Here is a 14332-nt window from a genome sequence, read left to right as displayed (position 1 = left end):
TGCCTGATGTCACTGACAGGTAGCAGCTGACTGCTGACATCTGTTTGCTGTTGGTCTAACATCCCAGGAGGGAAATCTCTGAATCTACAGGTGAAAACCAAATCTGATTGGCTGGAGAGAAACATCCTCCTCCTTCCACACCTGGACCGAGTCTGGAGTGTGCACGGCCTGTCAGGTGTGCACGGCCTATCAGGTGTGCACGGGCTGTCAGGTGTGCACGGCCTGTCAGGTGTGCACGGCCTGTCAGGTGTGCACGGGCTGTCAGGTGTGCACGGGCTGTCAGGTGTGCACGGCCTGTCAGGTGTGCACGGGCTGTCAGGTGTGCACGGCCTGTCAGGTGTGCACGGCCTGTCAGGTGTGCACGGGCTGTCAGGTGTGCACGGGCTGTCAGGTGTGCACGGGCTGTCAGGTGTGCACGGCCTGTCAGGTGTGCACGGCCTGTCAGGTGTGCACGGGCTGTCAGGTGTGCACGGGCTGTCAGGTGTGCACGGCCTGTCAGGTGTGCACGGCCTGTCAGGTGTGCACGGGCTGTCAGGTGTGCACGGCCTGTCAGGTGTGCACGGCCTGTCAGGTGTGCACGGGCTGTCAGGTGTGCACGGGCTGTCAGGTGTGCACGGGCTGTCAGGTGTGCACGGCCTGTCAGGTGTGCACGGCCTGTCAGGTGTGCACGGGCTGTCAGGTGTGCACGGGCTGTCAGGTGTCACGTTCTCACAGCAGCTCAGACTCCTCCTCTTCAACATTAAAGAAGGATTTGCTCGAATGTTTCAGGTGTGCTGAGGGTTATCTCCAGCTGTGCTCCAGGTGTGAGGTCATTTCCAGGTGTGCTGAGGGTTATCTCCAGCTGTGCTCCAGGTGTGAGGTCATTTCCAGGTGTGCTGAGGGTTATCTCCAGCTGTGCTCCAGGTGTGAGGTCATTTCCAGGTGTGCTGAGGGTTATCTCCAGCTGTGCTCCAGGTGTGAGGTCATTTCCAGCTGTGCTCCAGGTGTGAGGTCATTTCCAGCTGTGCTCCAGGTGTGAGGTCATTTCCAGGTGTGCTCCAGGTGTGAGGTCATTTCCAGCTGTGCTCCAGCTGTGCTCCAGCTGTGCTCCAGGTGTGCTGAGGGTTATTTCCAGGTGTGCTCCAGCTGTGAGGTCATTTACAGGTGTGCTCCAGCTGTGAGGTCATTTCCAGGTGTGCTGAGGGTTATTTCCAGCTGTGCTCCAGCTGTGCTCCAGGTGTGAGGTCATTTCCAGCTGTGCTCCAGGTGTGAGGTCTTTTACAGCTGTGCTCCAGGTGTGAGGTCTTTTACAGCTGTGCTCCAGCTGTGCCGTCATTTCCAGCTGTGCTCCAGCTGTGCCGTCATTTACAGGTGTGCATGTCGTTCATGCTCTCGCAGCGCCTGCAGCGGACGTAGCAGCACCAGACGAACTTGCACTCGCAGCGTTGAACGTGTCTCACCACGTGCGTGTTGTATCCTCTCCCGCAGCACAGCAGGTTGCAGCCGTCCGGCCCGGCCGAAGTCCGGTTGCAGCGGCGGCCTCTGGTCCCGGCGATGCCCCGGCGCCGGTCCGGCAGGCAGTAGTTCGGAGACTTGTTCAGGTAGATGAGCTGGTGTTTGTCGACGGGCCGGCGCTGGTCCTTCCTCCTCGTTTTCTTCCTGGAGCGATCCGACACCTGAATGCTGCGCTCATACCGCTCCTTCAGGTACGCGCCGACGCGCTCGAATGGCGCCATCGTCCTCCAACACGTCTTCACGGCGCAGGAGCCGGAGACGCCATGACAGCGGCAGTCTGTGGACATCGTCCTGTCGACCACCTGCAGGACGCAGAAACGCCAGGCTGAAAGTGTGCTGAACAGCTCAGTGACTGTGACGCAGGTAGAGGACGGCGCTCACCTGTCGTCCCGCCTCGCTGTTGTGCTGGTTCATGGTGCTCAGGGTGTGCGCGCCGCGGCTCGCCGACGCGTTCTTCGCCGTGTTGTCGATGAACTTGCGGCTGAACCAGGTCCCGTACTGGATGTGATCCGAACAGCCGCCCCAGTGCCAGCCCTCTGCTGCTGAGCCGCCGCCCCGCAGGCGCGCATCGCAGCCGCACTCCGTCATGTTGCCCTGGCTGCAGGAGCGCGTGATGGCGTGCACGAGTCCCGCCGCCATCACCGCGTAGATGTAGGCCGTTTCTTTGGTTCCTGCGGGACGGAAACACGGTGGTTCAGTCAGAAGGAAGGAAAACTGAGGGAGCTTCCACTTGTTCTCCTTCAAATCACATAAAACCGGTTATAAAAGGTTAAAGTTCAAAGTTAAAGGTTAAAACCCTTAACCTTAACTAGAAAATTTCTGAAATTTTGATGGGTGCCCAGCTGCTGCCCGTCCACACACACACACAGATGAGAGCTGAGAGCTGCTAGTTGCCAGATATTTCAAATCCAGTCTGGAAAATGAGATTGTGGCTTGTTCTGGTGAAACCTGCCTGCTTTATACAGAGTGAGTGAGGGAAAGTACACAGGAGCCAGAGAGAGACAGAGGAGGACAGGCTGTGTCCCCTGACAACAAACAGCTGTTTCAATGGATTTAAAAGTCAAAATTAACTTTTCAGTAAGAGAAAGGTCTGCTGAAGACACTGATGTGATTTATATCAAGGTCCTGTGTAAAATATAGGTTTTATAGCAGTTTGAATGCAGCCCTCACTGTCACTTTAAATGAGTGAAGGAGGGCCTGTTTATCATGGAAATGTGTGATTTTGCTCTGAATCTGAGGTGATTTGAGAGAAAAAGCATAAGTTAAAGCACAAATATGGAAAGAAGACATAAATAGCTTCATGTTAAGCTAGAATTTATCCAGTTTTAAGAGAAATTGTGGATGTTAAGGAGGTTTTAGGCTGTGATGAGTGTGGTTTCTGTGGATTTCTAATGGAGAGGGCCTGTTTTTAATGAAAATGTGTGACTTTGCTCTGAATCTGAGGTGATTTGAAAGAAAAAGCATAATTTATAGCACAAATATGGAAAGAAGACATAAATAGCTTCATTTTGAGCAAGAATTTATCCAGTTTTAACAAAAATAGTGGATGTTAGGGAGGTTTTAGGCTGTGATTAGTGTGGTTTCTGTGGATTTCTAATGGAGAGGGCCTGTTTTTAATGAAAATGTGTGACTTTGCTCTGAATCTGAGGTGATTTGAAAGAAAAAGCATAATTTATAGCACAAATATGGAAAGAAGACATAAATAGCTTCATTTTGAGCAAGAATTTATCCAGTTTTAACAAAAATAGTGGATGTTAGGGAGGTTTTAGGCTGTGATTAGTGTGGAGGATGAGTGGTTTCTGTGGATTTCCCTGTATTTCTAATGGAGAGGGACAGTGCTGATTCTAAGGTCATTTTCTCAAAAACCATTTTAGTAATGAGAGAGAAAAATACAAGCACACTTCTGCAGACCCAGACGCACGTTTTGAGGTATCATATGTGTGCTTTAGACAGCATGAGTGAGGGAAAGTACACAGTTAAAGCATCAACTGAGAGGTTAAAGTCATCATATCTGCTGGTAATCTGCGCCTCCTGCTCAGGATGGTGCACATTTCAGAGCCTCACTGTATTAACAACGTGTCAAATAGTTAGACTTTAAGCTACAGAAGGTCTGCACCATTAGAGTTAGTGTATGCTGAACTGGTTAGTTACTGGTTACAGTTACTGGTTAGTTACTGGTTACAGTTACTGGTTAGTTACTGGTTACAGTTACTGGTTAACTGGCTTCTGCGGGTCATTTTTTAACATGAATTCATAATAAAAGCATTTAAAGTTTGTCTGCTGGGCTGGACTTTAAACTTCTGACCAACAGGACACAGAGGGGGGGGTGTTATCCGGTCTGAAATGAGATGCACTTCCACAGGTTCACCACGGGGGGGTGCTGTCACCATCCCTGCTCACTCCGTGTCTGAATATGTGACAACAGGACTGTTGTTAGACATGCAGCTGGTTCTGACCTCCAGTTAATCACATCAAAGCTAAAGATTTGAACTTCTTAAAGGCTCCTCTGATTGGTTAAAGAGACATTTTCATTGATTTTAAATAAAATCCTTTGTTTTTCTGAAGCTTCTTCCATCTGGATGAGGGTTTTTAGCCACAAAAACAGCTTTTTTCACTTCTTTTTAAGGTTTTTATTTAGTTTGGAGTCAGGAGATGATTGATCTGATGTTTTTCCATCTGTCCTGACTGTGAGAAATGATGTGTGGCTGTCGGTGACCCTGTGATGCACCAGTGCAGGTGAGCCTCTGATAGGCTCCAGCTCACCTGAACGGGTTCACCGGCTTTACTTTATAACACATGATCAGGTCAGAAATCTCTCCAAGATGGACGTAAACAGGAACTTCTGACATCTGTTGGGAATATCTTGAAGTAAAACTTTATTAAAGTAAGGAGTGACTGAAGATTTTTTATGATTTTAACTGAATTAACTGAAATATTTGATCTTTCTGTGGGACTAAAGAGTCACTGAACTTTTAAATAAGTTGCTGATGTCACATGACCCATTTAAACTGTGACCACATGCGCTCTTTCACTGTTAATGACCAAGGACAGGAAATGTCCAGAAATAAAGATAATTACATGGATCCTGCTGCAGGATGAGAAACTTCTCTGTTCAAAGGCATCAGAGTCTGAAAGAGTTCAAGAAATTCCTAAAGGAGATCCTTAAGGAAGCGTCGGAGCTCCTTTCTCTCAGGAAGGACGGTCCGGTGTTTCCTAAAGGAGATCCTTAAGGAAGCGTCGGAGCTCCTTTCTCTCAGGAAGGACGGTCCGGTGTTTCCTAAAGGAGATCCTTAAGGAAGCGTCGGAGCTCCTTTCTCTCAGGAAGGACGGTCCGGTGTTTCCTAAAGGAGATCCTTAAGGAAGCGTCGGAGCTCCTTTCTCTCAGGAAGGACGGTCCGGTGTTTCCTAAAGGAGATCCTTAAGGAAGCGTCGGAGCTCCTTTCTCTCCTGAAGGACGGTCCGGTGTTTCCTAAAGGAGATCCTTAAGGAAGCGTCGGAGCTCCTTTCTCTCAGGAAGGACGGTCCGGTGTTTCCTAAAGGAGATCCTTAAGGAAGCGTCGGAGCTCCTTTCTCTCAGGAAGGACGGTCCGGTGTTTCCTAAAGGAGATCCTTAAGGAAGCGTCGGAGCTCCTTTCTCTCCTGAAGGACGGTCCGGTGTTTCCTAAAGGAGATCCTTAAGGAAGCGTCGGAGCTCCTTTCTCTCAGGAAGGACGGTCCGGTGTTTCCTAAAGGAGATCCTTAAGGAAGCGTCGGAGCTCCTTTCTCTCCTGAAGGACGGTCCGGTGTTTCCTAAAGGAGATCCTTAAGGAAGCGTCGGAGCTCCTTTCTCTCAGGAAGGACGGTCCGGTGTTTCCTAAAGGAGATCCTTAAGGAAGCGTCGGAGCTCCTTTCTCTCCTAAAGGACGGTCCGGTGTTTCCTGAAGGAGATCCTTAAGGAAGCGTCGGAGCTCCTTTCTCTCCTAAAGGACGGTCCGGTGTTTCCTAAAGGAGATCCTTAAGGAAGCGTCGGAGCTCCTTTCTCTCAGGAAGGACGGTCCGGTGTTTCCTAAAGGAGATCCTTAAGGAAGCGTCGGAGCTCCTTTCTCTCATGAAGGACGGTCCGGTGTTTCCTAAAGGAGATCCTTAAGGAAGCGTCGGAGCTCCTTTCTCTCAGGAAGGACGGTCCGGTGTTTCCTAAAGGAGATCCTTAAGGAAGCGTCGGAGCTCCTTTCTCTCAGGAAGGACGGTCCGGTGTTTCCTAAAGGAGATCGTTAAGGAAGCATCGGAGCTCCTTTCTCTCAGGAAGGACGGTCCGGTGTTTCCTAAAGGAGATCCTTAAGGAAGCGTCGGAGCTCCTTTCTCTCAGGAAGGACGGTCCGGTGTTTCCTAAAGGAGATCCTTAAGGAAGCGTCGGAGCTCCTTTCTCTCCTGAAGGACGGTCCGGTGTTTCCTAAAGGAGATCCTTAAGGAAGCGTCGGAGCTCCTTTCTCTCCTGAAGGACGGTCCGGTGTTTCCTAAAGGAGATCCTTAAGGAAGCGTCGGAGCTCCTTTCTCTCAGGAAGGACGGTCCGGTGTTTCCTAAAGGAGATCCTTAAGGAAGCGTCGGAGCTCCTTTCTCTCAGGAAGGACGGTCCGGTGTTTCCTAAAGGAGATCGTTAAGGAAGCGTCGGAGCTCCTTTCTCTCCTGAAGGACGGTCCGGTGTTTCCTAAAGGAGATCCTTAAGGAAGCGTCGGAGCTCCTTTCTCTCAGGAAGGACGGTCCGGTGTTTCCTAAAGGAGATCCTTAAGGAAGCGTCGGAGCTCCTTTCTCTCAGGAAGGACGGTCCGGTGTTTCCTAAAGGAGATCCTTAAGGAAGCGTCGGAGCTCCTTTCTCTCAGGAAGGACGGTCCGGTGTTTCCTAAAGGAGATCGTTAAGGAAGCATCGGAGCTCCTTTCTCTCAGGAAGGACGGTCCGGTGTTTCCTAAAGGAGATCCTTAAGGAAGCATCGGAGCTCCTTTCTCTCCTGAAGGACGGTCCGGTGTTTCCTAAAGGAGATCCTTAAGGAAGCGTCGGAGCTCCTTTCTCTCATGAAGGACGGTCCGGTGTTTCCTAAAGGAGATCCTTAAGGAAGCGTCGGAGCTCCTTTCTCTCCTGAAGGACGGTCCGGTGTTTCCTAAAGGAGATCCTTAAGGAAGCGTCGGAGCTCCTTTCTCTCAGGAAGGACGGTCCGGTGTTTCCTAAAGGAGATCCTTAAGGAAGCGTCGGAGCTCCTTTCTCTCCTAAAGGACGGTCCGGTGTTTCCTAAAGGAGATCCTTAAGGAAGCGTCGGAGCTCCTTTCTCTCCTGAAGGACGGTCCGGTGTTTCCTAAAGGAGATCCTTAAGGAAGCGTCGGAGCTCCTTTCTCTCAGGAAGGACGGTCCGGTGTTTCCTAAAGGAGATCCTTAAGGAAGCGTCGGAGCTCCTTTCTCTCCTAAAGGACGGTCCGGTGTTTCCTAAAGGAGATCCTTAAGGAAGCGTCGGAGCTCCTTTCTCTCAGGAAGGACGGTCCGGTGTTTCCTGAAGGAGATCCTTAAGGAAGCGTCGGAGCTCCTTTCTCTCAGGAAGGACGGTCCGGTGTTTCCTAAAGGAGATCCTTAAGGAAGCGTCGGAGCTCCTTTCTCTCAGGAAGGACGGTCCGGTGTTTCCTAAAGGAGATCCTTAAGGAAGCGTCGGAGCTCCTTTCTCTCAGGAAGGACGGTCCGGTGTTTCCTAAAGGAGATCCTTAAGGAAGCGTCGGAGCTCCTTTCTCTCAGGAAGGACGGTCCGGTGTTTCCTAAAGGAGATCCTTAAGGAAGCGTCGGAGCTCCTTTCTCTCAGGAAGGACGGTCCGGTGTTTCCTAAAGGAGATCCTTAAGGAAGCGTCGGAGCTCCTTTCTCTCAGGAAGGACGGTCCGGTGTTTCCTAAAGGAGATCCTTAAGGAAGCGTCGGAGCTCCTTTCTCTCTTGAAGGACGGTCCGGTGTTTCCTAAAGGAGATCCTTAAGGAAGCGTCGGAGCTCCTTTCTCTCTTGAAGGACGGTCCGGTGTTTCCTAAAGGAGATCCTTAAGGAAGCGTCGGAGCTCCTTTCTCTCATGAAGGACGGTCCGGTGTTTCCTAAAGGAGATCCTTAAGGAAGCGTCGGAGCTCCTTTCTCTCTTGAAGGACGGTCCGGTGTTTCCTAAAGGAGATCCTTAAGGAAGCGTCGGAGCTCCTTTCTCTCTTGAAGGACGGTCCGGTGTTTCCTAAAGGAGATCCTTAAGGAAGCGTCGGAGCTCCTTTCTCTCTTGAAGGACGGTCCGGTGTTTCCTAAAGGAGATCCTTAAGGAAGCGTCGGAGCTCCTTTCTCTCAGGAAGGACGGTCCGGTGTTTCCTAAAGGAGATCCTTAAGGAAGCGTCGGAGCTCCTTTCTCTCCTGAAGGACGGTCCGGTGTTTCCTAAAGGAGATCCTTAAGGAAGCGTCGGAGCTCCTTTCTCTCTTGAAGGACGGTCCGGTGTTTCCTAAAGGAGATCCTTAAGGAAGCGTCGGAGCTCCTTTCTCTCAGGAAGGACGGTCCGGTGTTTCCTAAAGGAGATCCTTAAGGAAGCGTCGGAGCTCCTTTCTCTCAGGAAGGACGGTCCGGTGTTTCCTAAAGGAGATCCTTAAGGAAGCGTCGGAGCTCCTTTCTCTCAGGAAGGACGGTCCGGTGTTTCCTAAAGGAGATCCTTAAGGAAGCGTCGGAGCTCCTTTCTCTCAGGAAGGACGGTCCGGTGTTTCCTAAAGGAGATCCTTAAGGAAGCGTCGGAGCTCCTTTCTCTCAGGAAGGACGGTCCGGTGTTTCCTAAAGGAGATCCTTAAGGAAGCGTCGGAGCTCCTTTCTCTCCTGAAGGACGGTCCGGTGTTTCCTAAAGGAGATCCTTAAGGAAGCGTCGGAGCTCCTTTCTCTCCTGAAGGACGGTCCGGTGTTTCCTAAAGGAGATCCTTAAGGAAGCGTCGGAGCTCCTTTCTCTCATGAAGGACGGTCCGGTGTTTCCTAAAGGAGATCCTTAAGGAAGCGTCGGAGCTCCTTTCTCTCAGGAAGGACGGTCCGGTGTTTCCTAAAGGAGATCCTTAAGGAAGCGTCGGAGCTCCTTTCTCTCATGAAGGACGGTCCGGTGTTTCCTAAAGGAGATCCTTAAGGAAGCGTCGGAGCTCCTTTCTCTCATGAAGGACGGTCCGGTGTTTCCTAAAGGAGATCCTTAAGGAAGCGTCGGAGCTCCTTTCTCTCATGAAGGACGGTCCGGTGTTTCCTAAAGGAGATCCTTAAGGAAGCGTCGGAGCTCCTTTCTCTCCTAAAGGACGGTCCGGTGTTTCCTAAAGGAGATCCTTAAGGAAGCGTCGGAGCTCCTTTCTCTCCTGAAGGACGGTCCGGTGTTTCCTAAAGGAGATCCTTAAGGAAGCGTCGGAGCTCCTTTCTCTCAGGAAGGACGGTCCGGTGTTTCCTAAAGGAGATCCTTAAGGAAGCGTCGGAGCTCCTTTCTCTCAGGAAGGACGGTCCGGTGTTTCCTAAAGGAGATCCTTAAGGAAGCGTCGGAGCTCCTTTCTCTCAGGAAGGACGGTCCGGTGTTTCCTAAAGGAGATCCTTAAGGAAGCATCGGAGCTCCTTTCTCTCCTGAAGGACGGTCCGGTGTTTCCTAAAGGAGATCCTTAAGGAAGCGTCGGAGCTCCTTTCTCTCAGGAAGGACGGTCCGGTGTTTCCTAAAGGAGATCCTTAAGGAAGCGTCGGAGCTCCTTTCTCTCAGGAAGGACGGTCCGGTGTTTCCTAAAGGAGATCCTTAAGGAAGCGTCGGAGCTCCTTTCTCTCAGGAAGGACGGTCCGGTGTTTCCTAAAGGAGATCCTTAAGGAAGCGTCGGAGCTCCTTTCTCTCCTGAAGGACGGTCCGGTGTTTCCTAAAGGAGATCCTTAAGGAAGCGTCGGAGCTCCTTTCTCTCAGGAAGGACGGTCCGGTGTTTCCTAAAGGAGATCCTTAAGGAAGCGTCGGAGCTCCTTTCTCTCCTGAAGGACGGTCCGGTGTTTCCTAAAGGAGATCCTTAAGGAAGCGTCGGAGCTCCTTTCTCTCCTGAAGGACGGTCCGGTGTTTCCTAAAGGAGATCCTTAAGGAAGCGTCGGAGCTCCTTTCTCTCCTGAAGGACGGTCCGGTGTTTCCTAAAGGAGATCCTTAAGGAAGCGTCGGAGCTCCTTTCTCTCAGGAAGGACGGTCCGGTGTTTCCTAAAGGAGATCCTTAAGGAAGCGTCGGAGCTCCTTTCTCTCAGGAAGGACGGTCCGGTGTTTCCTAAAGGAGATCCTTAAGGAAGCGTCGGAGCTCCTTTCTCTCAGGAAGGACGGTCCGGTGTTTCCTAAAGGAGATCCTTAAGGAAGCGTCGGAGCTCCTTTCTCTCAGGAAGGACGGTCCGGTGTTTCCTAAAGGAGATCCTTAAGGAAGCGTCGGAGCTCCTTTCTCTCCTGAAGGACGGTCCGGTGTTTCCTAAAGGAGATCCTTAAGGAAGCGTCGGAGCTCCTTTCTCTCCTGAAGGACGGTCCGGTGTTTCCTAAAGGAGATCCTTAAGGAAGCGTCGGAGCTCCTTTCTCTCAGGAAGGACGGTCCGGTGTTTCCTAAAGGAGATCCTTAAGGAAGCGTCGGAGCTCCTTTCTCTCAGGAAGGACGGTCCGGTGTTTCCTAAAGGAGATCCTTAAGGAAGCGTCGGAGCTCCTTTCTCTCAGGAAGGACGGTCCGGTGTTTCCTAAAGGAGATCCTTAAGGAAGCGTCGGAGCTCCTTTCTCTCCTGAAGGACGGTCCGGTGTTTCCTAAAGGAGATCCTTAAGGAAGCGTCGGAGCTCCTTTCTCTCCTGAAGGACGGTCCGGTGTTTCCTAAAGGAGATCCTTAAGGAAGCGTCGGAGCTCCTTTCTCTCAGGAAGGACGGTCCGGTGTTTCCTAAAGGAGATCCTTAAGGAAGCGTCGGAGCTCCTTTCTCTCAGGAAGGACGGTCCGGTGTTTCCTAAAGGAGATCCTTAAGGAAGCGTCGGAGCTCCTTTCTCTCAGGAAGGACGGTCCGGTGTTTCCTAAAGGAGATCCTTAAGGAAGCGTCGGAGCTCCTTTCTCTCCTGAAGGACGGTCCGGTGTTTCCTAAAGGAGATCCTTAATCCTAATATGTAGTTTCCGTGTTTGGCCTGTAGGGGGCAGACTGAGCTCAGGTGTTCAGGTTCTTCTTCACCTACAGCAGCAGGTTTTCTTACCAGGTGAGTCGTTACATGATAGTTTTCTTTATTTCTTTTGATAATTATTATAATTAGTATATATTTTATACATATAAATGTTATACTTTTGTTTTGTTTTTCTCAGGCAGAACCGTAAAAACTTAAATAGATTTAATCTAGAAAGATGAAAGAAAAGAGAAAGCATTAAATCTTCAGGTTAGAGCGGATGTGTGTTAAAGAGTGTTAGGGTCAGGGGGGTATATGTGTATTAAATGTATATAAATATATATATATATATATATATGTGTATTAAATGCAGCACTGACCGCTCGTGAGCTCGTGCCCGAACACGGGCGGCTCCTCGGAGGTGGAGCAGTTCCAGCGCTCGTGCCTGAACTGGTTCTGACACTCGGCCACCGCCAGCCGGGCTCCGTCCCGCACGCTGGGCAGCAGGAACGGCTTCCGGCGGCACAGCTCCCGCTGCCGCGCGCTCAGAGGCAGGTTAGCGCAGCCCAGCTTCTCCGGGACCCCGGCGGAGGTCACGCCCAGCCACCTGTGGAGGAGAGCGGCTCCGTTAGCGCACAGACTGCGGGGAAGCTGCGGAGCTGCGGGCCGGAACCACCGCAGGAAGAGACTTTAAATTACAAGAAATGTTATCAGATGTATATATATGTGCATAAAAATGTCCTGGTATTAGTCAGTTTGGACAAAATGTTTAAAAAAGGCAAGAAAATCTAAATATATATATATATATATTGTGTGTATTAAAAAATAAATATATATATAGTTACATATATATATATATATATATATATATGCATAAAAGTTTTCTGGTATTACTCAGTTTGGACAAAAAGTTTCAAAAAGGCAAGAAAATCTAAGAATATATATATATATATTGTGTGTATTCAAAAATAAATATATATATAGTTTTATATATATATATATATATATATATATATATATATATACATATATATATATATATATGCATAAAAATGTCCTGGTATTACTCGGTTTTGACAAAATGATTGAAAAAGGCAAGAAAATCTAAAAAAAATAGTAAAACAAAGTATATTTTTTCGCACGAATACGTCAGAAATGATTCTTTATACTAAAAAGTGTATTAAAAAGTATATATATATATATATATACTATATGTGTGTATTTCTGTACACGCACGCACATGTGTGTGTGAGACAGAACCTGAGTTGAACCGAACTAAAACGGGACTTTTTGCTTTGTTTTTCTGACTGAAGTTGAGGTTTTATTGCGTTTAATTTTTAAATTAAATCACAGATTCGATCAGTCTGTGAGTGCGCGTGCGTGCGTGCATGCGTGTGTGTGAATAAAGGGTTGGATCCGGACGTGCAGCTGTTCAGCTCCTCTGTGACATTTGCTTTATTGGATTTTCTAAATTAATTGCGTGAAACCAGCGCGCGTGTGGCCGCTTGAGCGCGGAGCACGTGAACGAACCTCGCTGCTTATCTCTCTGAGCTGCGGACCCACGCACGGACCCACGCACGGACATGTGGTCCGAATTAGGCCTCTGAGGCCTGAATGTAAGCGCGTGCAGCGGAGCTTCACCTGCGCGCGCGTCAGTTCAGAGCAGCTAAATGAAATCAGACCAGCAGTTTCATTACTTTAGTTTTCCTGGATGAGGCTGAACGCACGCGCACAGAAAAACTAAATCAAGCTACGTGCACGCTTGTTTCGCAACAGATGAAAAGGTCTGATGCGCGCGGCCTACCTGCACGCAGTAAAATGGACCCTGGATACAGGCGCGCAGACGTTGGCCGCGCGCTCACATTCCACAAACAAACAGCCCGCGTGCGCAAAGCTGGTTCCGCAGAAGCGCGCGGAAATCTGCAGTCAGCTCCATAAAAACTAAATCTGAGAGTTTCTGGGGGGAAAGGGTCCGAAAAGAGGCGTGCCGCGTGCGTCCCACTCGGCGGTTCGGGCTCGGTTCGGCGGCTCTTACTCACATCCAGCTGGCCCGGCAGCGCAGCGGACACACGGAGGCCAGCAGCAGCGTGAGCGCGCACACGCGTCGAACCCCACAGCTCCGGGTCTCCATCCCTCCTCATCAGCCCACCGGGAGGCTCTGCCTCATGCTGAAACCCGGTCCGGAGCGCGTGCGTTAATCCCGGTGCCCGTGCGTTAAAGATCAGAGGATGACGTCCTGCTGCTCATCTGAACTTTTTACTCTGAGGGCGAGAAGCCGCAGACTGGACCAGACCCCGTCCCGGACGATCCTCATTCGCCCAGCCCAGGAGCTGACGTCAGAGCTGGGCTCTAATTGGTCAGATGGACCAGAGCCACTATTATGATTAATACCTGCTGACTTTTGATCTGCGGTGAGCAAACGAGGCTGAAACAGAGCAGGAAACCGTCTTTACTGTCTGTTCGGTCGATAAATAATAACCCAACACTTCAGAAAACTCTCCTGGATTAAAAAACTGCGAGAAAACGACCCGCTTCATATGAAAATGTGTTTTATTTACATTCATAAAGGCTTCATTTCCACTGTGACGGATTACAAAGAGTCTCAGATCCTCCCAGCTGCATTCATGGTGTCTGTGATCACATTCATACAAAGTTACGTTCAGAGAAAAGCAAAATAAACATCTGTAGAAAAATATAGAATATATATCAACAGAAAATAAGACGTTTGGTTCAGGAGATAAACGCAGTTAGCATCAGTCTAATTGGATCTGAGAGGCAACAAATCACTGAGTGAGGTATAGAACAGTAGAAAAATAAATGGAGGAGGCAGCGGGAGGCAGCGAGAGGCAGCGGGAGGCAGCGGGAGGCTGCGAGAGGCAGCGAGAGGCAGCGAGAGGCTGCGAGAGGCTGCGAGAGGCAGCGAGAGGCTGCGAGAGGCAGCGAGAGGCTGCGAGAGGCAGCGAGAGGCAGCGGGAGGCAGCGAGAGGCAGCGAGAGGCTGCGAGAGGCAGCGAGAGGCAGCGAGAGGCAGCGAGAGGCAGCGAGAGGCAGCGAGAGGCAGCGAGAGGCAGCGGGAGGCAGCGAGAGGCAGCGAGAGGCAGCGGGAGGCAGCGAGAGGCTGCGAGAGGCAGCGAGAGGCAGCGGGAGGCAGCGAGAGGCTGCGAGAGGCAGCGGGAGGCAGCGAGAGGCTGCGAGAGGCAGCGAGAGGCAGCGAGAGGCAGCGAGAGGCAGCGAGAGGCAGCGAGAGGCAGCGGGAGGCTGCGAGAGGCTGCGAGAGGCAGCGAGAGGCTGCGAGAGGCAGCGGGAGGCAGCGGGAGGCAGCGGGAGGCAGCGGGAGGCAGCGAGAGGCTGCGAGAGGCAGCGGGAGGCTGCGAGAGGCAGCGAGAGGCAGCGAGAGGCAGCGAGAGGCAGCGACCGGCTGCGGGAGGCAGCGGGAGGCAGCGGGAGGCAGCGGGAGGCAGCGGGAGGCAGCGGGAGGCTGCGAGAGGCTGCGAGAGGCAGCGAGAGGCTGCGAGAGGCAGCGGGAGGCAGCGGGAGGCAGCGGGAGGCAGCGGGAGGCAGCGAGAGGCTGCGAGAGGCAGCGGGAGGCTGCGAGAGGCAGCGAGAGGCAGCGGGAGGCTGCGAGAGGCAGCGGGAGGCTGCGAGAGGCAGCGAGAGGCAGCGAGAGGCAGCGAGAGGCAGCGGGAGGCTGCGAGAGGCTGCGAGAGGCAGCGAGAGGCTG

At 51.3% G+C, this 14332-nt stretch overlaps 1 protein-coding gene across 1 annotated transcript; it reads right to left on the bottom strand.

Moving 5' to 3' along the window:
- Positions 1 to 871: 871 nt before the first annotated feature.
- wnt16 (wingless-type MMTV integration site family, member 16) lies at positions 872 to 12897 on the bottom strand. Its single transcript, XM_072377850.1, has 4 exons — positions 12652 to 12897; positions 10993 to 11219; positions 1876 to 2165; positions 872 to 1796 (listed from the first exon to the last, which is right to left on the bottom strand). The coding sequence occupies exons 1-4, from the start codon at positions 12741 to 12743 to the stop codon at positions 1341 to 1343; spliced, it is 1065 nt and encodes a 354-aa protein (XP_072233951.1). The 5' UTR covers positions 12744 to 12897; the 3' UTR covers positions 872 to 1340.
- Positions 12898 to 14332: the final 1435 nt, after the last annotated feature.

Source organism: Leuresthes tenuis, unplaced genomic scaffold (assembly GCF_036924035.1).
Source record: "Leuresthes tenuis unplaced genomic scaffold, fLeuTen1.0.hap1 SCAF_23, whole genome shotgun sequence".
In the NCBI taxonomy this organism is placed as follows: Eukaryota; Metazoa; Chordata; class Actinopteri; order Atheriniformes; family Atherinopsidae; genus Leuresthes; species Leuresthes tenuis.
The sequence above is the reverse complement of the archived record's forward strand: the minus strand, read 5'-3'. Positions and strand labels throughout refer to the sequence as shown.